This window comes from Fonsecaea nubica (assembly GCF_001646965.1).
Source record: "Fonsecaea nubica strain CBS 269.64 chromosome Unknown Scaff16, whole genome shotgun sequence".
Lineage (NCBI taxonomy): Eukaryota > Fungi > Ascomycota > Eurotiomycetes > Chaetothyriales > Herpotrichiellaceae > Fonsecaea > Fonsecaea nubica.
The window spans coordinates 134,700-157,284 of record NW_019173689.1 but is presented as its reverse complement, the minus strand read 5'-3'; the positions used below and the strand labels follow the sequence as shown (position 1 = coordinate 157,284).

General features: G+C 52.1%; 9 protein-coding genes across 9 annotated transcripts; 7 read left to right on the top strand and 2 right to left on the bottom strand.

Annotated features, from left to right (window-relative positions):
- Positions 1-529: 529 nt before the first annotated feature.
- AYO20_03417 (hypothetical protein) lies at positions 530-1,733 on the top strand (the record flags this gene model as incomplete). The annotated part of the gene is made up of 2 exons (XM_022641720.1): positions 530-572; positions 625-1,733. 2 exons carry the CDS (start codon positions 530-532, stop codon positions 1,731-1,733), a joined length of 1,152 nt encoding a protein of 383 aa, XP_022502253.1.
- A 399-nt stretch (positions 1,734-2,132) lies between these two features.
- Positions 2,133-3,024, top strand: AYO20_03416 (hypothetical protein; the record flags this gene model as incomplete). Its single annotated transcript, XM_022641719.1, has 3 exons — positions 2,133-2,226; positions 2,358-2,622; positions 2,796-3,024. The coding sequence occupies 3 exons, from the start codon at positions 2,133-2,135 to the stop codon at positions 3,022-3,024; spliced, it is 588 nt and encodes a 195-aa protein (XP_022502252.1).
- A 1,193-nt stretch (positions 3,025-4,217) lies between these two features.
- AYO20_03415 (hypothetical protein) lies at positions 4,218-7,703 on the top strand (the record flags this gene model as incomplete). The annotated part of the gene is made up of 1 exon (XM_022641718.1): positions 4,218-7,703. The coding sequence occupies one exon, from the start codon at positions 4,218-4,220 to the stop codon at positions 7,701-7,703; it is 3,486 nt and encodes a 1,161-aa protein (XP_022502251.1).
- Positions 7,704-10,129: 2,426 nt separating this feature from the next.
- On the top strand, positions 10,130-10,821 carry AYO20_03414 (hypothetical protein; the record flags this gene model as incomplete). The annotated part of the gene is made up of 3 exons (XM_022641717.1): positions 10,130-10,240; positions 10,332-10,493; positions 10,573-10,821. 3 exons carry the CDS (start codon positions 10,130-10,132, stop codon positions 10,819-10,821), a joined length of 522 nt encoding a protein of 173 aa, XP_022502250.1.
- A 626-nt stretch (positions 10,822-11,447) lies between these two features.
- Positions 11,448-12,245, bottom strand: AYO20_03413 (hypothetical protein; the record flags this gene model as incomplete). The annotated part of the gene is made up of 1 exon (XM_022641716.1): positions 11,448-12,245. The coding sequence occupies one exon, from the start codon at positions 12,243-12,245 to the stop codon at positions 11,448-11,450; it is 798 nt and encodes a 265-aa protein (XP_022502249.1).
- Positions 12,246-13,063: 818 nt separating this feature from the next.
- Positions 13,064-14,225, top strand: AYO20_03412 (hypothetical protein; the record flags this gene model as incomplete). The annotated part of the gene is made up of 2 exons (XM_022641715.1): positions 13,064-13,691; positions 13,741-14,225. The coding sequence occupies 2 exons, from the start codon at positions 13,064-13,066 to the stop codon at positions 14,223-14,225; spliced, it is 1,113 nt and encodes a 370-aa protein (XP_022502248.1).
- Positions 14,226-14,725: 500 nt separating this feature from the next.
- Positions 14,726-17,810, top strand: AYO20_03411 (hypothetical protein; the record flags this gene model as incomplete). The annotated part of the gene is made up of 2 exons (XM_022641714.1): positions 14,726-14,944; positions 15,003-17,810. The coding sequence occupies 2 exons, from the start codon at positions 14,726-14,728 to the stop codon at positions 17,808-17,810; spliced, it is 3,027 nt and encodes a 1,008-aa protein (XP_022502247.1).
- A 274-nt stretch (positions 17,811-18,084) lies between these two features.
- Positions 18,085-19,452, bottom strand: AYO20_03410 (hypothetical protein; the record flags this gene model as incomplete). Its single annotated transcript, XM_022641713.1, has 1 exon — positions 18,085-19,452. One exon carries the CDS (start codon positions 19,450-19,452, stop codon positions 18,085-18,087), a length of 1,368 nt encoding a protein of 455 aa, XP_022502246.1.
- A 1,431-nt stretch (positions 19,453-20,883) lies between these two features.
- On the top strand, positions 20,884-22,500 carry AYO20_03409 (hypothetical protein; the record flags this gene model as incomplete). Its single annotated transcript, XM_022641712.1, has 1 exon — positions 20,884-22,500. The coding sequence occupies one exon, from the start codon at positions 20,884-20,886 to the stop codon at positions 22,498-22,500; it is 1,617 nt and encodes a 538-aa protein (XP_022502245.1).
- Between the last annotated feature and the right edge of the window lie 85 nt (positions 22,501-22,585).

The following is a 22,585-nucleotide window of genomic DNA, read 5'->3' as shown; positions in this document are numbered from 1 at the left end:
CGCCTTCTTTTGAGCATGGAAAGGCATGCGATCTTCACAACCGAAGCGCCGTAGCCATGACCATTCCGGCCTCCGAAGTGGTTCAGGCCTTTACCTACCTCACATCGAACCGTTTGGAGTAGTCCGAGAAGGTGGGGTCAGAGAAGAGAGGATACAACCCCTGTACACGAGAAAGAGATCCATTGTGGTCACGCAGAAGCTTCGCATAGCAGGTGCTATCCTTTGCAGCCCATACTAAGATATCTGAGAGCAGTATGAGGATGTACTGCGTGGTAGATGGAGAGTTTTGTCAAGGTTAAGAGGAATAGTAGTGCCAAGGTTTGTAATGACACTTCATCACTTCTGCCACAGGTGTCAGCATGTATGAAATGACATCACAATATTAAGCACAAGGCGGCATCAGCTTCTTTCTAAACAGGGACAAATGCGCCCTAGGAATTTTCAAAAGTTCCCCAGATTCTATCAGCGGTCCGGACTCCTTGATCCCACACATAGACCTCTTCTCTACCACGACATTGGAATAGACAATATGGCGACCTCCCCTGTCGCTGTTGTCTGCATTGGCATGGCCGGTATGGGTACAAGAGAATCTTTGAGAGATAATCTCTAACACATCGTCGACAGGATCGGGCAAAACTACCTTCATGCAGCGCATCAACAATTACCTACATGTCAACAAGAAGAAACCCTATGTGCTCAATTTGGATCCGGCTGTGGTCAACGTCCCATTTCAGCCCAACATCGACATCCGCGATAGTATCAACTACAAAGAAGTTATGAAGCAGTACAACCTTGGCCCTAATGGAGGCATCTTGACGTCTCTCAATCTATTTGCGACCAAGATTGATCAAATCATCTCTCTGCTTGAAATGCGAGCAAATCCGCTTCCAGATAGCAAAGTGCCCCCGCCACACCATTTCTTGGTCGATACACCAGGCCAGATTGAAGTCTTCGTCTGGTCTGCTTCAGGCAGCATTCTCCTTGAATCGCTTGCATCCTCCTTTCCTACCGTCATCGCCTACATCATCGACACACCACGCACATCCTCCACATCGACATTCATGTCCAACATGCTCTACGCGTGCTCGATACTATACAAAACGAAGCTTCCAATGATTCTTGTTTTCAACAAGACGGACGTTCAGGACGCTGATTTTGCAAGAGACTGGATGACAGATTTTGACAAATTCCAAGAAGCACTCAATGAGGAGCAGAAAAAAGGTGTTTTTGGCGGTGAGGGTTTCGGTGGAGGGAGCGGTTACATGGCGAGCCTTCTCAATAGCATGAGTCTCATGTTGGAGGAGTTCTATTCTCATCTGAACATGGTGGCAGTCTCAAGCATGACCGGAGAGGGTGTTGACGAATTTTTTGAGGCCGTGGAGGAAAAGAGGAAGGAGTTCGAAAGGGATTACCGCCCGGAGCTAGAGAAGAGACGGAAAGAACGTGAGAAGGAGAGCGCTGCGAAACGAGAACACGACTTGACGAAAGTAATGAAAGACATGAAAATGGATTCCAGTGCAAAGTCCGATGACAATGCCACAAAAGAAGAATCCGATGGCACTGACGACGAGGAACTTGTCGATGCAGACGATTTTCCTGATGCGGACCGACAAGACGATGAGGAAGGCTTGAAGCAGCGATACAGGAACGCTCTACGTGAACAAGGCATCCAAGTCGACGATGATGATCCAACAATCGCAAGAATGCTAGCAGCAACGCGGCGAGCAGGATGAATTCTGGAAGAGGGTGGAGGGACCGTTATCGGAATTTTCGCATTAGCATAAGATACCCAGGCCAGGAGTTAGATAATAGGAAAATGCTTTTTCTTTTTCCAGAGTTACTTGGTGTGAATATACGTCTCATTTTTAGACACCCAAGAATTTTCCATACAGCTTCATTTTGTGTCACAGATATGTTGGTCGGGTACTGCATCATTGGCCGAGCCTCGTGGCGGACCGCAAGGCTGAGGGATCCCCTCCAAAAATGCCAAGCCGCGCACAAAAATCATCAGGGCTTGGCACCTGACCTGCGATTTTGGGAATTGGGGAATTTCTGAAAGTGCGGTTTTCCTATCGTGAGACGACTTTTGCGCAAATCCCTCCTACAATCAGTTGCCCACACCGCTGCCCAAGATGAAGTACATCTTCTCGCAAGAGCAGCTGGTCATCCCAGAGGGTGTCAGCATCCACATTCGCTCGAGAATCGTCACGGTCGAGGGTCCCCGAGGTACGAAAGACGACGCCCATGCCAACCCTAACCTTTGCAATTGCTGGAGAGAGAACATTGGGAAAAAGCATCTGCATCTAGAAGACAGAAGTAAAAGCGGAAAGAGACTAACACAAATTCTTGTTGAACAGGCAAACTCACCAAAGATCTCTCCCACATCGCCGTCACCTTCACACTCGGAAAGAACAAGCAAGGGCAACAGCTCGTTCAAATCGAAATCCATCATGGCCAGAGAAAGAACGTCGCCGCCCTGCGGACGGTCAAGTCGATTATCCAGAACTTGGTGACCGGTGTGACCAAGGGCTACAAATACAAGATGCGATACGTCTATGCTCATTTTCCCATCAACGTCAACATTGAGAAGAATCCCGAAGGCTTGTATCACTTGGAAATCAGGTAAGAGCAGCCGATCTCCCACCAACCCTTGTTCGCGCACGCACGCCTACCTTGAAAGGTATTTGGAAGTAAGAGGACGGAACGCCAAAGGGGAAAAAAAACTTACAGACGATCTGGACAAAAGAAAACAAGCATACTAAGGCAGATACTAATTGTTATTTTCTCTGTGACAGAAACTTCTTGGGAGAGAAGATCGTCCGACACGTTACCATGCACGACGGTGTCGCGGTGGAAGCATCGAAGGGTGTCAAGGATCAGATCGAAATCACCGGCAACAACCTCGAGAACGTGTCACAATCCGCCGCCGACATCCAACAGGCCTGCAGAGTGAGGAACAAGGATATCCGGAAGTTCTTGGATGGGCTGTACGTGAGCGAACGGGGCAACATTATCGAAGAGTAGACGCCGAATTTTGTCACACACTGCATTCCATTGATAGCATGCTCGTGACTGTGGATTGGTATTGAGGGGATGACGGGAATGCCAGGGGAACAGCACCGTTGAAGCGTGGAAAGAGGGTTCTGTCAAACAACCGCAACATGCATGATGGACGAAAATAAGTGGCGTCATGATCTTGCAAAATGGGTTCCGTTCGCATGTTCTCGGCAGATACGAGTCGTCCTTTGCACAATGGGAGTGCCGAAGAGCCTATTGTCGCCTCTCCCTATCTCGAGACGCTAGGACCCGGCGAAATGGTCTAGATGAAGAAATCAAAACAAAACTCCAGAGCTTCTGTGATTTGATCTGCCATGTGTCCTGTTCGATTCTTCCGTTCCTGTACCCGAGCGAATGGTGGTCGTCTTTCGGATATCTCGATTCGCGTGGCTTGACTCATGGTAAAGGCGTTGCTTGGGCTACGGTGTTGCGGTGAACGTTACAGACTTGAATTACTACCGTGAGGATTTGGATGTGGATATACAGGGCCACTAAGATAGTGCTGGACAGCCCAACTCACTCACTGATACAGTCTGAGCATCTATTTGAGCATCTCCTCGTCTCGTCCGAGCAGCAGCGGCGCCTTCTTCCTCACCGATCAGGTAAGCTTGGTTCCCCCATGATTACTACCTTGAAGCCCCTTTTAAAACGAAGGGTTTTCCTGCATTCCTCGGGCTGCAGAACTCTCTTCTCTGGCACCCGTGTCAGTACGATGGTAACCTGGAGGACATCGAATCGCGTGTCATGTGACGAGGCTATGCCTCAAGCGAATACATTAGTGGACACAAACACTACGAGAGGTGTTGGAGCATTCTGGAGGATAAACTGTGTGCATCAGTAGAGGCTCGGTGTTTCCGACCTACTATCAAGGTGTATTGCACGTAATATCACTTGGAAAACCTTGCCAACGCAGTCCCCATCAGAGGCGAGGCAGCCACTATGCCGCATGAGGCTCAAGGCTGCTGCATCTCAGCCTCTGAGCGTCGAGCCTTTACCGCCGCTGCGTCACCTTTCCTTCCTTTCTTCAACCCAGGCACAATCCCTCAGAACAAGATCTCAGGGCAAAGATGGTCAGGTCACCTCATACTGCCTCTTTGTAGGTAGAGATATGAGTTCGTGTGGACCATGCAGGCTCGCCTCTGCGCCACCCGCCCACGACTATGTCCCGCTTCTCACTCTTCAAACCCAAGCATTGGCGACAGAAGACTGCACAAGCGACACATTCTAACATCGATATCGAGAGCTTTCCATCTGGAATCAAGATCCTGTTCGATCCGCCAAATGCAGGGCTCGACATTGTTTTCGTCCACGGCCTGACGGGCGATCGAGAGCGTACATGGACGAGCCCAGCCACTGGGTTGTGCTGGCCATCTGACCTCCTCCCAACCTTCTTGCCTGATGCCAGAGTTTTGACGTTTGGTTATGATGCCTATGTGGTCCGGAATCATGGACCAGTCGCACAAATCGATATTTCACACCACGCAAGCGACCTTCTGAATGCTCTCGCCAACGAGAGACACAGCGATGGCTTGGCTACCAGACCGCTCATCTTCGTGGCCCACAGCCTCGGTGGTGTCCTGTGTAAAGATGCCCTTCGCATCTCTGAGGCTAGCGGAGACGCCAATCTAGCTGCCATAGTCGACCACACCTGTGGTATCATCTTCCTCGGAACACCACACGGAGGTAGTTGGCTCGCTTCATGGGCCAAGATGCCCGCTGCAATGCTCGGCCTGGCGAAGAGGACAGATCTGAGCCTCCTTTCACTATTGAAACCCAACTCCGAGGTGCTGTCACGTATTCACGACGACTTCCTCTCCATGGTCAGACGCAGAGGGTCACAACATCATCCAATACAGATAGCGTGTTTTTACGAGACTCTACCCCTGGTCGGGAGAATTCAGATCGTCGACCAGCCGTCCGCCACGATACCGGGTTTCAACAATATATCAATTCACGCAGACCACCGGGATGTTGCGCGCTATGCCTCGACTGAGCACCCAGGTCTCAAAAGTATTATCGGCATACTGGAGCGTTGGGTCCAGCCTGACGTTACGACCGGCGTCCTGAGTGCTGATGCCAAAGCATTTCTTGAGACTCTCTCCTTTTCGGAGATGGGTGTCCGACAAGCTACAATTGAGCACGCCCAGACCGGCACCTGTCGCTGGATACTGGAAGACCGTCACTACAAAGCCTGGGTAAACTGTCAGGACCTCGATCAATCACACGGCCTTTTATGGATCAAGGGCAAACCGGGCAGTGGGAAGTCGACTCTCATGAAATACATTGCAGCTGAGGCACCTAGACCTGGAGGAGTAGTAAGACTTACTTTCTTCTTCAATGCTCGAGGCGGTGAGGAGGAACGTAATGCGCAGGGGCTATTCAAGACTTTCCTCCATCAACTGGTGCAAGAGTCTCCTTCCATGACAAGTCGGCTTCTGACGCATTTTAGAAGGAAGAAGGCCAAAGTTGGCAACAGGCCTGTGGTCTGGAGCCCCGCAGAGCTGCGAGATCTATTCTTTGAGACGATTCAGTTCAACTCTAGAACTGCCGTCGAGATCTTTGTTGATGCTCTCGACGAGTGCAAGGAAGAGGAGGTTCGCACCATCATCGCTGCCTTTGAAAGATGTGCGGCCGAAAGTATGGCCAAGGGGTCTCGAAATCTCAAGATCTGTTGGTCTAGCCGACACTATCCTCACATTAGTATCATCAACGGATTCGAGATCAGAGTCGAGAAGGAGAATCTTGGAGATATATCTCTCTATGTCCACCATCACATGGCCAGATCAGAACGCCAACATTCATTCCAGACGTTGGAAAAAAGCATTGTTGAAAAGTCCAACGGCGTGTTCCTTTGGGCAGTCCTCGTCGTCCACAGAATATGTAAACTTGCCGACAAAGGTCTTCCCGTTGCCCGGATCGAGAAAGTCATCCACGAACTGCCATCAGAGCTGAGCAAGCTCTATTCCGAGATCTTCTCGACACTCGACCCAGAGTTAGCAGAAGATAGTGCCAACCTGATGTACCTTGTATTGTACGCAGTCCGTCCCCTGGATACCAATGAGCTTCGGATCGGAATCGAGTTTATGAGAAGTACCTATCCTTCTTCACTGGAAGGCTTTGCAAATTTGTCAGAGCAGGTGTCTTACTTTAGGAACTTTGTTACTGGACTTTCTGGAGGACTTCTTGAGGTAATCGACTCTGGCGTTCCTGTAGGGCCCCAAGCTCTTGATCTGGAGGAGTCACTAGGAGTCAAGGACTTCGTGTTTGAATGGCAGTCAGGGTCTCGATCCGATTCTCGAGAACGATGGAATAGCGCCATGGCGCGAGCGAATTCCAAGCGCCCAGTAGCTAACAGACAGAATATGTCCCCCGATGTGGAAACGAGATGTATCGTCCAGGTAATTCACGAAACAGTCCGGGACTACTTGATGAAGGACGGCTTGTGTCATCTCCCCGGAAGATCCTCGCCTGTGCCAATGGACTTTCGTGCAGGCCACCTTCATCTCTATCAAATGTGTAGTCGCCTCATGGCGACCGATGAGTTGAGCTGTGTTCTTTCGGGAGGGCATTGTGCTTCGTTATTTGGCTCGACTCCAGCTCTTGTCACGTTAGGTTGGCGATGGTTGGGCACAACGATCGTCCACTACGTGATGGCATATGCTTTCTTGCACTTGAGGAACTCCCAATTCTTCGACGCGGATGATCAGTGTGGACCTCAATGGGCCGTTCTCGGCCCAATTCTTCAACGGGACGTGCATCCAGCCGCGATCAGGGAGACCATCTTCCGATGGGAATGCATTCGAGCTTACACCATGACGGACTCCTGGAGGATTCCTCCATTGCAATTCTCAGATTACGACCAGATCGTTGATCGAGACTTGTCCCCTATTCTAGAGGCAACGAGTCTCAGGTTGGCAGATTTCGAGCGCTGCGTCGCCCTGGGGCATGTGGCTCTCCTGGCCCTTCACCGGCACCGATATTCTTTTCCGCGCGAAGCCCTGGCCGAGGTTATCAACGCAGCAGCACATCATGGGACTGTGGAGGAATTGGGTGTCCTGTTGCGAGCCTTCAACATGCTGCGAACCTCCAACAGCAAGCATATGGACTGGAACGGAGGGATACAGGCACTCTTGATGGCAATCCAATCACGCCGAGTGACGGCTGTGGACATGTTACTGACCAATGGCGCCGCCGTCAACACCTCCAGCAAAGCGGAAGGGACCCCTCTGTTTCTGGCTATCGAGTCTGGTGATATCTCGATAGTTCTCACGCTGCTCAAACACGGTGCCACCGTAACTCGGTCGACTGACGGCAAATCACCACTAAGCCTCGCCGCCTCCCTCGGGTACAAGGATATGGTAAACCTTCTACTAGAGTATGGTGGGAAGGAGCTGACGGAGCCTTACATCTTGGAAAGGGCATCTCGCGCAGCGATGAACCAAGGCCACCAAGAGATTACTATGATGCTCGCAGAAAAAGCACGTTCTTTCGCCTTATTGAAAGAGAGCCCGCCACAAGGAGATCCGGCACCACCGGGAGATCACCAAAGCATGCAACAATTGGCCCAGTCTAGCGACACAGATTCAATCACAGAAGACGATTTCTTTATTCCCGTGCCTCCAGTTTCCAGGCGAGACGACGATTAAGGGTGATGGGTAGGATCTGGGTCCCGATTCGCAATGCGGTACCCCACCTTTGATTGGCCATGCCACTATAACGTTAATATTTTCCCGTCCCGTATATTCCTATTTTGGAAAGATCCATATTCATTATATTACTATACCGACTTGCCTATTACCTCGACTCGACACCAAGCTACATGTCAAATCGTGAACAAACACAATCAATCACCTTTTTCTCTTGGATCGCGGCCCCAGATTCAGCGGCATGACAAGTCCCGAGGTCTCCTGAAAGAAAACTACCAACCAATATCCAACTATGTATTTATGCAGTGACGGCCTAGGGCGGGCCGATTTCATATAATTAGCTGGAACTATATATGCGCGTGGCTCGAATTATTGTCTTGTCGAGCAATTACTTTGACATGGTGACAGAGTGACTGCCACATTTGCGAAGGTGCTCCAAGACTCCTTCCAGTCAGGATTGCTTTCACAGGACTGAGAAAGAGGAACTCAGTGGACAACAGGTAGGGTGGTGGACCAGGTGGGATAGTTGTACGCATGATCTTGGGCCTGGAAATGCCTTGTCGCTGCCTGTCTGGCCACGCACCAGGCAGGGACCGCGTCCGAAGACCCAGTAGATGTGTGTACACTGATCCCAATTTTCGCAGCAGCACGTGTGAAACAGCAATCAATCGTGGAAGCAGCCAACAGCTCACGTCTCCCTCTCTCCACGTCTCAACTGACAACCGCGCTTCCATGAGGAGAAAATGAGAGAGGCGGTACAAGAAATGGCAACGGGCTCAAATATGATCTTTCACGGGAGAAGAGAACGTGTGCGTCAAACGTAAGCTTCGCCGGAAATCATGCTCCGTCTTGATTCGCTCCATGGCTGTTTCTTTTCAGTGTGTTTTGAGCTCTATTCCTCTGTCGTCTCGCCAAATTGAACAGGATGAAGAATAGAGAGCCGAACGAGAATTGGCTGATTTCGTCCTCGATCGAAATCGTGCAAGTTGCCCCACAGCACAAATAAACACCCAAGGCAACGTCAAATGCCGAGCGAGATATTTCGCTCCATCATCTCAAGCCCAGGCGAAATTGCTATCGTGTTTGCCTCCATTTCTGTTCTCTCCCAAAGCGAAGTTGTAGCAAAGTCTGATGACTGGCGAGGCTAGCTGTAGCCCTTTTTGACATTTTGACCACGACGACCACTCTATTCCCAGCCTGGACCCGGGCTGACCAGATGAAATCCACAGTCGGGTGATCGGACCCGAGGCTCGGGGTAGGGCTTACTGACAGCCTCAGCCTTGTCCCGCTTGTCACAGGATTCATCGGGGTGTCAAGTTCCAAGCACCGTACGGAGTTCCCCAGGCCATCACGCTACTCGTTCACTAGAGCTATCTGGTCAGCAAGGATCGCTACAGTTGGTGACAGCAGTCAGCGCTGCACATCGGCCGATCGATTTTATTTTTGGCGGTGCGGGGCAAAGGTCTCGGTTGGCATCTGAAGGAGAATGGCCGTCTGCGCTCGCACGGTAGACCAGACTGCGGTTCACAGCGTTCGATCGAGGGGGGATCGTCGAGGCACGACGTGAGAGTGTAGCGGGAGAAAAGTAAGTACATGTGGGATGATTCGGTGGCCATGAACAAACAATAGGTAAATTGTCTGTGCAAAGGGGAAACAAGTATCGCGGGGAAGCGACTGGAGTACGAGGTACATGTTCAGATTCCCAGGTGGCTGAATTGAGCTTTGGCAGATTTCCAAGTTTGTCCTCTCAAGCGGGAAAAGGTCAAACCACCTTGCGCGCAGGGGACCCCACCACCAACGAGGAGTGGCCATTGATAGGCCTCACCAGCCTCACTAGCCCCCCGGAAGAACCTAGCATTGGGCAAAAAGAATTAGTCCCCCCGGTCCGACTTTCAGGCTGGAGATGCATCGCCCGCCACGGGCATGTGCTTTGCCCTGCAGCCCTGATGTTGCTCGCCCCCCCAGTGCCCGCCCAGTGCCCACCCACCAAGTGTTCAGCTGTTCGGTAGTGGTTGGCATGCCCATTATCTCCATCCACATCACCCGCAGCTGCCGACCGCAGTCGCATCAACGGTTCCGTTGGACCCTTTCTTCCCTTTCTTTGTTGGATCTGATTGACATCTCGACAATCTCTACTGTTAACCTCTGCTTCGCAGATCTCCTCAACGTCTTCCTTCGTCCTCCTCCATACCTAACCTATTCCTCCTATCCATAGTATCCTTATCCGTCCTCCGCCGCCGTCCCCGCCTCTATCAGACCTCCCTGCCTCTGCGGAGTTCTGCCCTACGTCCCCAGTCTGTCATATATGCAATCTCCGCAACGCTCATTTCGTGTATTGGAGACATAGCGACCCTCCGATCGTGCGCCCTCCTCTCGATCAGCCGCGCCTGTCGCCCTACGATCGTTCAACGCCAAACAAGATCAGAATGCCCTTCTGCGGTGGGAAGAAGGTGGTGCAGCGCAAACTCGTCCTGCTGGGCGACGGTGCCTGCGGAAAGACCAGTCTTCTGAACGTGTTTACTCGCGGCTTCTTCCCGGTTCGTCCTCTGTGTCTGTTTTTGTTTCCAATCACACCTGAACCAAGCCTGGCCTGCTCCGAGGTACATACTGACGTTGCTGCCTCCGCAGACTGTCTACGAACCCACGGTCTTCGAGAACTATGTCCACGATATCTTCGTCGACGGTATTCATATGGAATTATCGCTATGGGACACCGCTGGGCAGGAGGAATTCGACCGGTTGCGATCCCTTTCGTACGATGATACTCAGGCCATCATGTTGTGCTTTAGTGTATGGCGTGCCTACCCAACAACTTGTCGCCTCCTTCTGAGCGTTGAGCAATGCTGATGACGGCAATTTTGGTTCGCAGGTCGACAACCATGGTTCTCTCGAAAACGTGTCCACGAAATGGATTGCCGAAATAAATGAACATTGTCCCGGGGTCAAGATTGTCCTATGCGCTTTAAAATGCGACTTACGGGAAGAGCACGAAAAGGACGATGACGAGGAGCATGGGGCTCCCCCGAGACCTATGATTCAATATAACGAGGGATTAGAAGTTGCGCGACGCATTGGGGCGCTGCGATATCTCGGTAACGCCAGAAATCACGCTTTATGACCATGTGGAAATCTAATCGGCTTTTTTTGACAGAATGCTCAGCTATGCGAAACCGCGGCGTAAACGAGGCCTTTACGGAAGCCGCACGAGTGGCATTACAAGTCAAACCAGCTCGGTCGAAAGACGACTCAAAATGTTCGGTGATGTGAACGAAGTTCAGGTTCAATAGCACTGTCAACTTTTCCACCTTGGAGTTTCGCCCAGGTTTTCCTCCTGCTACTTCGAGTTTGCCCATCACAGCGGGCACTTCCCCATCCTCCCTCCTCGAGGAGTTACTATCTTGTGTACATACCCGTCGCTCTGCCTCCTCGCGCCTTTCGCCGCCTGTTTCGAAGCAAGAGAAAGATTTGTCGGTTCTTAGCGTTGCAGTATTTTTGGTTGAACCTTTTTGGAAAGCCCGGAGGCATTACGATCTGGCGTTTTAATGTTGGTCGAGTCCTAGAGTTTTGGACATTGCGATGAGACGACGGCGAGATGATTTGATCTGTAGTGGGACCCATTGGGACGGAGAATCAATCTGTCTCGGCTCAATCGTGCGCTTTGTACAGCGTTTCGGTCAAACGATGAGGCATCCTGGTGCAGCTCGAAATCTGATCCTCAGCACATGAAAAATTTTGATAGATCTGTCAATCTCTGATGCCGTTGACCAATGGCTGACCATTACTCCTGCCTCTCTCTCCTGTGGCAGAGTCTCCGGTATTACTTGGTGGAGCATCTTCATCGACCAAAACCCAGTCTTTGACACCTCCCTTCCAGTCCGCTAACCTCCCTTCCCGCACGGGAACAAGAACCACCCTCACATCGTCTCCTTCAATATAGCAGCTACTGTTCTCCGCATCGGCATTTTCTGATTGTCCGCCGAAAAACCCTGCCTCTTGCGTGACTTGACCTCCGAACGTGTTATTCGCCAGGTGTGCCTCCTTGCACCACTTTTCCTCTTCACTGCCTTGTTCCAGGAACCTTGCTTCTCCTGCTATCGTGGTTGATATTGAGCTGAGGGCAGACGTGTTCAGGTTCAGAAGGAGAGCGGCAAGAGACGAGCGAGCCGCGGCAGCGGGCGGAGAGCCGGCTCGTTGCTCACCACCCACAGAGGTTGCTGTCGGCGGCCTGTGGGATACCCAGTCGTGCACCAGGATGGATACTTTTGGGTTGTGCATCAGGTTCTGTGTCTTCATGGACTTTGCATTTGTGGTCATGATAATGACGGGGCCGTGGTGGTCGTATGAAGGCAGGAAAGTGTAGTTCATCAGGGACACATGGGGTGTTGGCGTGCCGGACTGGCTCAAGCCAATTGTCGCCAGATGCAGGAAACGGGCATTCTTGAGGCATTGCGACACTTCCGGAGGTAAGGTCGTGGCAACGAGTGGGTTGGTGGTGGTGTTGGAGGCTTCATAGTTGAGGGGCGGGTTGTGGGCGTCAGCCATGTCTTCTGCAGCTGCTGTGCTGAATAGTTTCTATCCACAAGTAGTTGAGACTTGAGGGATACCCGTGAGGATATGGTCGAGATCTGTAAAGACGTATCTGACTTTACAGGTAGGAAGGGATGTTCGCGTAGATCTCTTGAATCGACTTACGATAAAAAACGAGGTGGGATGATGGAGGCCGCCAAAACTCAAATTGTCACACATGCCTTTTGCTGGACCATTGGGCAGGTGGCACAGGCATTCCTCCCCGCAGTGCCCGAGTTGCCCACTGTTAGTGGAAGCTTTCCCACCATTAAGGAGTAGGGTAGCCTAAAATGCCAACTGGGGCCCGGGCTGTGACACCAGTGAGAAGCTCCAAGGAGTGACGTCGATGGATGTTTCTCCCTCCCTGTTTGTCCTGGCTCATTTGCTTGCTTCTGCAGGGTAACCAGCTTCTCACTTCCAATCAATACGCATAAGCTGCCACACGCCTGCCACACTCTATCACCATCATCACACCTCCTCCTCCCTCTGCAGACCATCTTCCCCGCGTTCTGCTCAGAGCCACTCGCACCCCAGTCTTTGACGCCTAAACAATCAGCAACCTCTCCCACGCTGCCCTCGACCACTGGGGCTTTTCTCCGGCACAATAACCTCGTAGCTCTTCTGCTCGCGTGTTGCTTCGAGTCGTTGTTCTCTGCTGGACCTCGTCAAAACTCAGCAAGCCTGTGATATCGACCAAAACAATACTCCTTTGACAGGCATTGCTCATCCTCAGCCTCAGCTGCGACCTTGTTCCCTTGTTTTTTCGAGCTCAGGGACTCTGAATTTTGGCAACAATGCTCGCCCGCCGGCTACTACCCCTCTCTACTTCGGCCCAAACTCCCTCGCTCTTTCGCGCCTTTACGACGACGTCCCTGTTACGAGACCCTCCTCGCAGCCCTGCCTTGAGCGACCTGACCTCGGATGGCGCGGACGCCTTCAACGTCAAGCAGAAGGAATTCCGAGATGGGCTCGAGGCTGCCCGGAAGAGAAAAGAACAAGCTGACAGTCAGTTCCTTGATGCTTCTTCGTCTTCTTCTGATAGATCCCCCAGCCTTACTACTGCTGCATCCCGTGTATCTGAAACCCTGGGTTTGGGCTCACTCTCTACCGCACCCCCTACAGAAGAAGCAAGACAAGCCGAGACCGATACCACCACCAAGCGAAGCGGCACTCTCTCTAGCCTCATCTATGGCACCCCCGAAGGCCAAAACCTAGACAAAGAGATGGAAAGATCGTTCTCCCAGGTGTTGGCTAGGGGCAAATACGTCCATTCGATCGTCTTTCACGATGTCAAACCCGACAAGGTCGACGACTACGTCGAGCTGGTGGGCAGTTGGTATCCGAGGATGGCCAATGACCCAGAGAACAAGGTCCATTTGGTGGGAAGTTGGAGAACAGAAGTGGGGGATTGCGAAACTTTTGGTATACTGCATTCACATTCAAAGTGTTTTTTCTAACATGGTGCTTGTAGTTCACATCTGGGAATATCAGCGCTACACGGGATATCATGCCTCCCTGCACAGCATCGCGCACCACCCCGAGTTCCCCGCTTTCGAGAAGAAATTACAGACTCTGATCACATCCAAGAAAATCTCACTAATGCAGGAATTTTCATTCTGGCCAACTACTCCCCCTCGAAAACTCGGCGGCGTGTTTGAACTACGATCCTACACCCTGCACCCTGGAAACCTTTTGGAGTGGGAAACACATTGGCGGAAAGGACTTAAAGCACGCCGAGAAGTCATGGAAGGTGTGGGCGCTTGGTTCGTGCAGATTGGGGATTTGAATACCGTTCATCATCTATGGCAATTTGCCGATCTGGAGGAACGGAAACTGCGACGCGAAATGTCGTGGGGCATCGAAGGATGGGGTGATACTGTGCACAAGACAGTTCCACTCATCCAGACCATGAAGAGCAAAATCCTGATTCCCATGCCGTGGAGTCCCGTGGGCTGAATGGTTCTGCAGACGGAGTGAGTGTGAGGGATTGAGTCTTGGATTGGATGGGACATGATGAGGGAGACCCAAAACATCAAGGAGGACCATTATCTTAGAGGAGGATATGTTTTTCAGTAACAGTCAAGCAAAAGCGCCGAACTGCTACACTCTGCAGCCACCAGCAGAAGTCTAGGTCGGCAATATAGATATTGGGCCGACTTGAGGCTGACTGAATTAATCCAAAGCCTCCGATATGATAGCCCGCCGCCATGGGAAGCAGGTCCAGGCAGGCGGTGTATACAACAAGGTCGGTGGTCCTCAATAGTAGCTCCACAGTGCTCTTGGTAACTCAACAAGTGGATGCGGAGTAGGCTTCGTGTACCTATTAAACTACGCCAGTTGAAAAGTCCGCTTTGAGAGACGCATGATTGGAAGGAAGTTTGAGTATCGGGTCTGGCGCCAAGGAATTTGGGAGACTGGAATCTTTTTTCCCGCTGCAATGCCATCTCAACTTCTAGATGCGTTCTTTGTGTAGTCACCAAGAGCCCGACTGTACCCCCAGGAATGATGCTGAGTCGGGCAAGGGCTTCAGGGCTGTGCCATGGCTGCCGGCAGGATTTCCAGGTCTTCTTCGAGAATGGATTCTGTGGACCGGCTGTCACGCTGAGGAATCGATCAACGCCGTTATCTCTGCGTTGGCGAAGGACATTGGCACCGCGACAACATCTCAGACCTTTGTCAAGCAAAACCACGCTCCTCCAACACCATTCCCCTCCTGACTCTGACCTCCGGCAGACCAAATTGGAAAATGAACACACATCCGCAGTCGACCTCGACCCGGAACAACTGGAAGTGTTGCAAGAGTTGGAAAAGGCCCTGGGGCGGCCCATAAACGAAGCAATCGACGAAGATCGCGCAGGCGGTACTTCCATAAAAGATATCTTCCCAGACAAGCAAATAGACGTGGACGATGCTTCGGATGTGGTCGACGGCACGAGTGATGTGCTTGCTGCACTGCGAGCCTCTGGTGCGTCCGCTGAAGAGATTGCACGAGAAGCGAGGCAGCTCTACGGGGACAGGCTCCCTTCTGTTGCTCTAGGGCCCGAGGAGTTGAGGATGTACAAACGGCTTTACGGAAGTCCTATCTCAGTGTCTTACGAAGAGTTCCTCGATGAGGAGGAAGCAAGCACCGTCACCGAAGTTCGAAACCAGCTCCTGGACCAGGACGGCGAGCCAATCGATTACCATTCAGAGCCAGCTTCTTTGGCACGAGTGGAAGTGATTCAAGAAGAGGAGTCCACAGGCAATATCCTAAAGCCTGCGCAAGGTGGCATTGATCTCGGTCTGGGCAGTGAGCACAATCCAGCCCTTTCGGCGTCAGCTGAAGAAAGAGCAGCACAGATAGCTCGGTTGCTGAACGGCGAGATTGTCCAAGATTTTCAACAGGAGGAGAATCAGGAGGAAATCGAGGCGGATGAGGATGAGCAAGATCAGAGTATGCGACAACATCCGTTTACGCGGCTTGGAAAGTTCGCAACTACACCTAGCAGCGTCCTCCTTTCGCAAGAAGACTTTGTGCAACCCGTGCAGAAAATCATGAGCGGATACTCCAACAAGCATTTGAAAGAGATGTGCGAAAAGACCTTTGGGGGACCCGGCCTTCCTGATTCTCCATTGACACCCAGATCAGGACGATCGAGACAGCAGTTACCCATCCCTCTTGATGCTTCTCAACATCTAATGGGCGAGATGGAAGCGAACGCATTCATCACCACCATTATGCCACCCACGTACGCCGCCATCATGGCTGTTCTGGTTGAAACACGCAAGCGACTAGGCAGTACTTGGTTGAACAATCTGTTTGTGAAAGAAGGTGGACCACGAGTACTCGATGCGGGTGCTGGAGGGGCTGGTATTCTAGCCTGGCGCGAAATCGTCAAGGCCCATTGGGATTCGTTGCACTCGTCTGATCGCGACCCCGTTCCTTCACCCCCTCCGACGAAAGCTGTCGTCCTCACTGGTTCAGATACACTGAGACATCGGGCGGCCGCCCTTCTGGAGAATACAACCTTCATCCCACGTTTGCCCGATTATGTACACACCCGTGATGCGCCGACTCTGGAAGACGATCGACCTGCACAACAGCGAAAGCAATTCGACGTGATCATTGCACCCCATACACTCTTTGGATTGCAAGAAGATTACATGAAAAAGCAACACGTGCAAAACCTTTGGTCTATGCTCAGCCCCGAAGGCGGCGTTCTGATTTTAATCGAAAAGGGTATACCCCGAGGGTTTGAAGCGATAGCCGGGGCAAGAGAACTGCTTCTCGAGAGGTACATTGCTGTCCCAGAAGGGCGAGTGACAGCATACAGCAAGTTGCACAATGCTGCAGAAGACATCCACACACGAGAAACTGGCATGATCGTCGCGCCGTGTACGAATCATGAAAAATGCCCAATGTACAATATCCCCGGCCTTTCAAAGGGGCGGAAGGACTTTTGCAGTTTTCAACAACGGTACATACGACCGAGCTATCTGCAGCGAGTTCTTGGCGCAAAAGATCGCAACCATGACGACGTGGATTTCTCGTACATTTCAGTGATGAAAGGGGAAGACCTGCGTGAGCGTCAAGTTCAATCCTGGCAGGGACTGGAAGATTCTCTTGCTGCCCCTCGCCATCCAGATCTGCAGCTTGCAGCACAGGATTCTCAGAACTGGACTCAACTCTCTCAGAATGGCTTTGAGGAGTTGCATCCAACCAGTAATCTCACTGATGCTCCCTCGATATTCGCAGACGCGGACAAAGTTCCTTCGACTTTGCCCTCCACACACAACCTTCCACGCCTGGTTTTTCAACCGATGAAACGTCGGGGCCATGTGCTTCTCGACGTTTGCACACCCTCTGGGAAGATTGAGCGCTGGACTGTTCCCAAATCTTTCTCAAAGCAAGCCTATCGTGATGCGCGGAAGAGCCAATGGGGCGACCTGTGGGCTTTGGGTGCCAAAACACGCATACCGAGGTCCTTGAGGCTTGGTGGCGAAGACACGAAAGAGGCAAAGAAGGCGAGAGGACGCAAGGAGCGGTTGAGACAGCAGGCGGAAGAGTTGATGGAAAAGATGCATGAGGAGCAGTTGGAGGAAATGGAAGACCAAAAGCAAATGGAACGGGCTTTCCGAGAGGGGAGAATTCCCAGTGAAGTCGACGATGAATTCCACAGTGGGGATGCAGCAGGAAAGGCGTCCCGGCCGGGCAGGATCAGACGTGAAAAAGCCTCCAACGGTGTTGAGAGCTTCACTTTTGACGATATCGACCACGACGCCCTCAATCCGCCTCTCTTCCCCTCAATGACGAAAACCCGGACAGCGACCTCGATCTCACATCCTTTGTCCACGCAATCACAGTCCTCCGCACCAGCAGACCAAGACGAACAGGGAGACCTTACCGTCGAAGAACTCCAGACCCTACGGGAATGGGACGAGCAACTCACAGCAGGGGAGGCTGCCGTGCCGACAAAGGGAGGGAGATCAGTCCGGCGATATTCCAAGTTTGCGCCCAGGGGTATGAAGACGGCGCCGAGGAAGAGCGGGAAATTCAGATGAGAAAACCCCCCTTCAAAAGGTCCCGGACAGGCGAGGTGTCGGGTTGTACTAAGAATGTAATAACATGTAGAGCTATATGTACGTGTAACGTGCCAGTGCTGGTGGCGGTGAATATAGACATCCTGTCTCCCCTTTGTATATTGTACACAAGTTGTGTATCTACTCACTGAGCTACCCACCCCCCTACCCACCTGTCTATATACCAACGGTGGAATCATACAGAACTAGAGTGCAAAGTCCTATCATCCGGAACACCGAATTAATACAAGACACATCAAGCCAGAGCAAGTGTCCGCAATATCCGACTCTGCTTCACGGCCCACCACGCGTGAAATCCCCCGTCTGCCGAGACGGGCGTGTCCACGACGAAGCAGTCGCTCCAACTTGCCCCTCCGTCGGCGGTGGCGGTCCCATCGCCCAGTGTGTTGGCCAGCGGGCCAGAGGAATCCATGTAGAACATCCTGATGGGCCGGGTCTCGTCGAGGACATGGACCACGATAGTCACGGCCGCGAATATGAGCAGCGCGATGAATGCCAGGACCGTCATGCCGATTGCCCGACCAGGCATTTTGTGGCTTCTGGCCACGTCGACGCCGGTAATGCTCTCGTACCTCAGGTCGGGTTTGCGGCTCGCTGGACGGTTCATCGCTAAGGCCTGTAGGAGCTGGGATGGGTGTCTGAGAACTTCTGGGATCCAGCGCGACGAGAAAAGGAGCACAATGAGACCGTAAAGTAGGCCGACGCCGCCAACAACAATCTCTGCGAGGACCATATAGGTCATCATGTTCGGGTCGACGTCCTCACCGTCTGCCGAGTCGCTGAAGAGCAAACATGACTTCGGATACGGCATTGGCTCCGTCCCGTCTGACCCAGGAATGGTGTTGTTCAACCACAGGTATTTCGAGTTGCAGCCGACGACAGTAGGTAGAGACTGTGCAAACGCGGAACACGACTTCATATTGTGACCTGTTTTGTAACCCAGCATACATGGGCACTTTCCGCCGGAGATGGCAAATTCTTGGTAGGCCGTGTCTCTGTCGTGGAGGAACAAAAGCAGTCCAAGGATGAGGCTGGCAAAGATAGCGCAGAGATCCACGAGAATCAGTAGGTACAGGATCCGGGGCATGGCGCGGGTGCCCAAGTATGTTTGCACGGATGTGAACATGATCACAATGCTGATGATGCCCGGGTAGGTATGGCCCTTCTCCCCCATTGTGATCTGAACCAGAACCGCGAGCAAGGCTCCCGCACGTATAGTCGACCACCCTAACCCGATGATGCTAGTGATCAAGGCGCAGCGACCGAGACCGCCATACTTGTTGCGCTCATCCAACAACGAGATAGTGGTGCTACTGCTGGAGCTTAGACCTCGCTGGTGTAGTGGCTGATAACCTTTCGGATCTGCGGGCGGGTAAAGAGGAATCGCGATGTGACTATCGCTGAATCGTCGCACCTTTGGCTCCCACGACTTGTATGACGCTTGAACTCCCAGAAATCCTAGTACGATAGAGAGTGTAACGCTTGCTAGCACCCAAGGCCACGGGGTTGGTTGATTGATCCAGTCGGCATGGAGGTCTGACGTGTGCGTTTGGTTGAGAAACCCGTGTAAGATAGCCTGGGAGGTATTTAATGTGCTTGACATCTCAGTCGATCCTGGAAGCGCGCTGAATTGCGATCGTGCTGCCTCAAGTCTCTGTGTTGGGACACGTCCCTATCCTGTCACATGAAAGCGTAAGTAGGTTTTGTAACGCATATAGCAGGGCAGAGCTCTCTCTAGATATATCCCCAGGGCATACGCTTCCATCAGGCTCGAGGCGCCAATTGTTGACTGCACGTCGTCAGAAAGCGACGGGCCAAAATAAACCCAAATGCTAGGCTGCGCCTTGCTGAGGGGCCTTGAAATTCGGCCGCCTTGACTAACCCTTCCCTTTGAAGAAATGAATCAACGAGAGCTGTTAAACGCCCAGAAGCTCATCCGCAATGGCTGCTGCGACGAGGCCATTCCGCAACCATACGGACGTTGGGCAAACCACGACTTGTCTAGCATAGACAGTTGCCGTTGAGTCACTCTTCTGCAGGCCACATGCCTTTTCACAGCCCAACACGAGTCCTTGAACAGCCATTGCCAGTCTCTGCAAGTGAGTTCGCTACGGCCAATGAGAAACGGTGCCACTGTCCAGCCTCACCCGTATATGCAGCCACTTCCGCCTGGGAGCTGAAATATTGAGAGTTTTGGCAGATTTCGGCGACTTGTCTGGAGCACTTCATTGGCATCTGCCTCGTATTTCGACAGAGTGAGGTCCAACAACATCCCGGCTGGCATGCATTCGGCCATCCGTTTCAGGGGTAGGAAGAAGACTGTGTGTGACAGATGGCGGGAAGAGCTCATTCCTGCACAGCACTCGTACACTTGAATCTACCGAGACATGAGTGACATGGATGTAGTCGAACCCACCTTGCTTGTTACTGATGAGGAAAAGGAGTATTGAACGGGGAAAAGAGCAAGCGAGCAGCGACTGGTTGGTGAGGGCGATTGTGGTGGTGCTCGAAGCAGACAGCGCAGTCTGACTAATCCACCGTAGTTGGTACAGAGAAGTATTGATATTTGGAGTGCAGCGACAGCTTCTCTTCATCTGTGCCTTGGCTGGCTTTCTCTACAGCTGGTCACTCTTCTCACTTCAACTCCCAAGCTCGTTAGATCTCTAACAATCTTCTCTTTCACTCTCCCCTGAATGAAGCGAAGTCGATCCGATGCTCCACGATGCCGTCGGAGACCTCCCAAAGTTGCAGCTGACGGACGGCATGCCTAGCAACAATGCTGCGCCCAAGCGGCGGAGCTCCGTCACTTTCCCACCTGCCGAACTCTCTATGTACCGAGTATTGTAGGTGGGGTTTGAGATGTGGATCAATGCAGGACGACAGTAAAAGTACACCCCTGGGCCCCGACAAAGATGTGTCTTTTTTGTCTACACAAGGAGTCACGGCATTGTATTGATTCTGAGCTTTGGCCTGGCAGAAATCCCTGGTCGAGCAGTACTTGATCGTCACAATTGTCGCCAGGCTCTTTTGCAAAATGTCCAGTCAATCCCAGCAAGGCCAGGATGTCTCAGTCCAGATAGGCAACTTGCAGGTCCAGGGGCTGATCAACAAAACCCAAAAGGTTGCAAATTACCTTGGTATCCAGTATGCGACCATTCCGGCAAGGTTTCGCCAGTCCAAGCTCGTGGATCTCTCAGAACGGAGTGGAGTCCTTGATGCTACTCAGTATGGTCCCAGATGTCCCCAGATCACAGCAAACCGACCGGAGACGGCCCACCTATATGAGGGTGTGCGACGCAGTTCTGAGTATCCGGTGGACGAATTTGGATGCTTGAGGCTCAACATCTATGTTCCCAAGGGTAGCCATGGTCCGTTACCGGTGTTGGTTTGGATCCATGGAGGAGGATTTGTGTTTGGAGACGGCAACTCCGAATTCGATGGAAACTACCTCGTCGAGCATGCTTTGGAAAGCGGGAAGCCCATCATCTTCGTGGCAATGAATTACCGACTGGGATTTTTTGGATTCCTCGCTTCCAAGGAGTTGAGGGCAGAAGCTGTTGCGAGCGGCGAGATTCCCTATGCAAACATGGCAATGCATGATCAACGGGTCGCCCTTCTGTGGATACAAAAGCACATTCACTACTTCGGCGGGGATCCCTCCAATATATGCATTGCAGGTGAATCAGCAGGTGGGTGGTCGGTCCTCGCTCACCTGCGATCAGACGTGCCGGTGTGTCAGAGAGGCATTATCTTGTCGAGCCCGAACCTAGATTTTCCACAGCCAGAAGAGGCTCAAGCCTCTTTTGATGAACTTGTCGCCAGCACGGGGATTTCTCCCAACGCGTCTGCGGAGGAGAAGCTCACTGCCCTACGTGCCTTGGACTCGATGGAAATAGTTCGTCAGATGCTTCCGCGTTTCGCCACACCCCTCTGGGACGAGAAATGGTTTGTGTATCAAGATGGCAACAGGCCTATTGCAGGCCCTGCACCCTTCGCGCCGTGGGTTAAGGGCGTTGTTGCGGGATCCACCAAGCACGAAGCAGCACTGTTTGGGGCCATTCAATGGCGAACTTGGTCGTCCCAGCAATTTGTGGACCGTGTGAAGTCTGCTTTCTCAACTGCCGAATTGGCCCAAGAACTCATGGATGCTTATGGCATTTCTTCCACCGCGCCAGCTGATACATGCCTCGAGGGGTTCATTGCTATGATCACCGACAGCATCTTCTCTGGATTGCCCTTTATCATTGCTGAAAACCCCTCGGAATCCTCACCAATCAGTCTCTATAGATTCGAACAGACCGACACCTTCAGCCAAAGCCCGCTCAAAGGATATGCATATCATGTGCTAGACAACTCGTTCTTCTGCCGACTACCAGCCGTTGCTGGACCCAATGCCAATCCGGAGGCCAGAGAAACAGCGAATAGACTTTCTGCGGCGATCATCGATTTTACACACGGATCACAACCTTGGGAGACGTACAGCACCAAGAAAAGGATTATGGTGTTCAACGGCACGAAGAGCGGCCTTGTGGAGGTCAAGGAAGAGGACCGTTGGAGGCGGGTTACCATGTCGGGCGACCTGGCCAGGGCGAAAGGAACGTGGAGGTCTGGAAACAAACTGGTGGGCATCCGGCATAGTTCGATGGATTGAGCGTGAGTGGGTGGATATGCGCCCGACGACACCGTGATGATTTCTCCATGGCAAGACAGTGGCATGACTATGTGACGTTGTTACG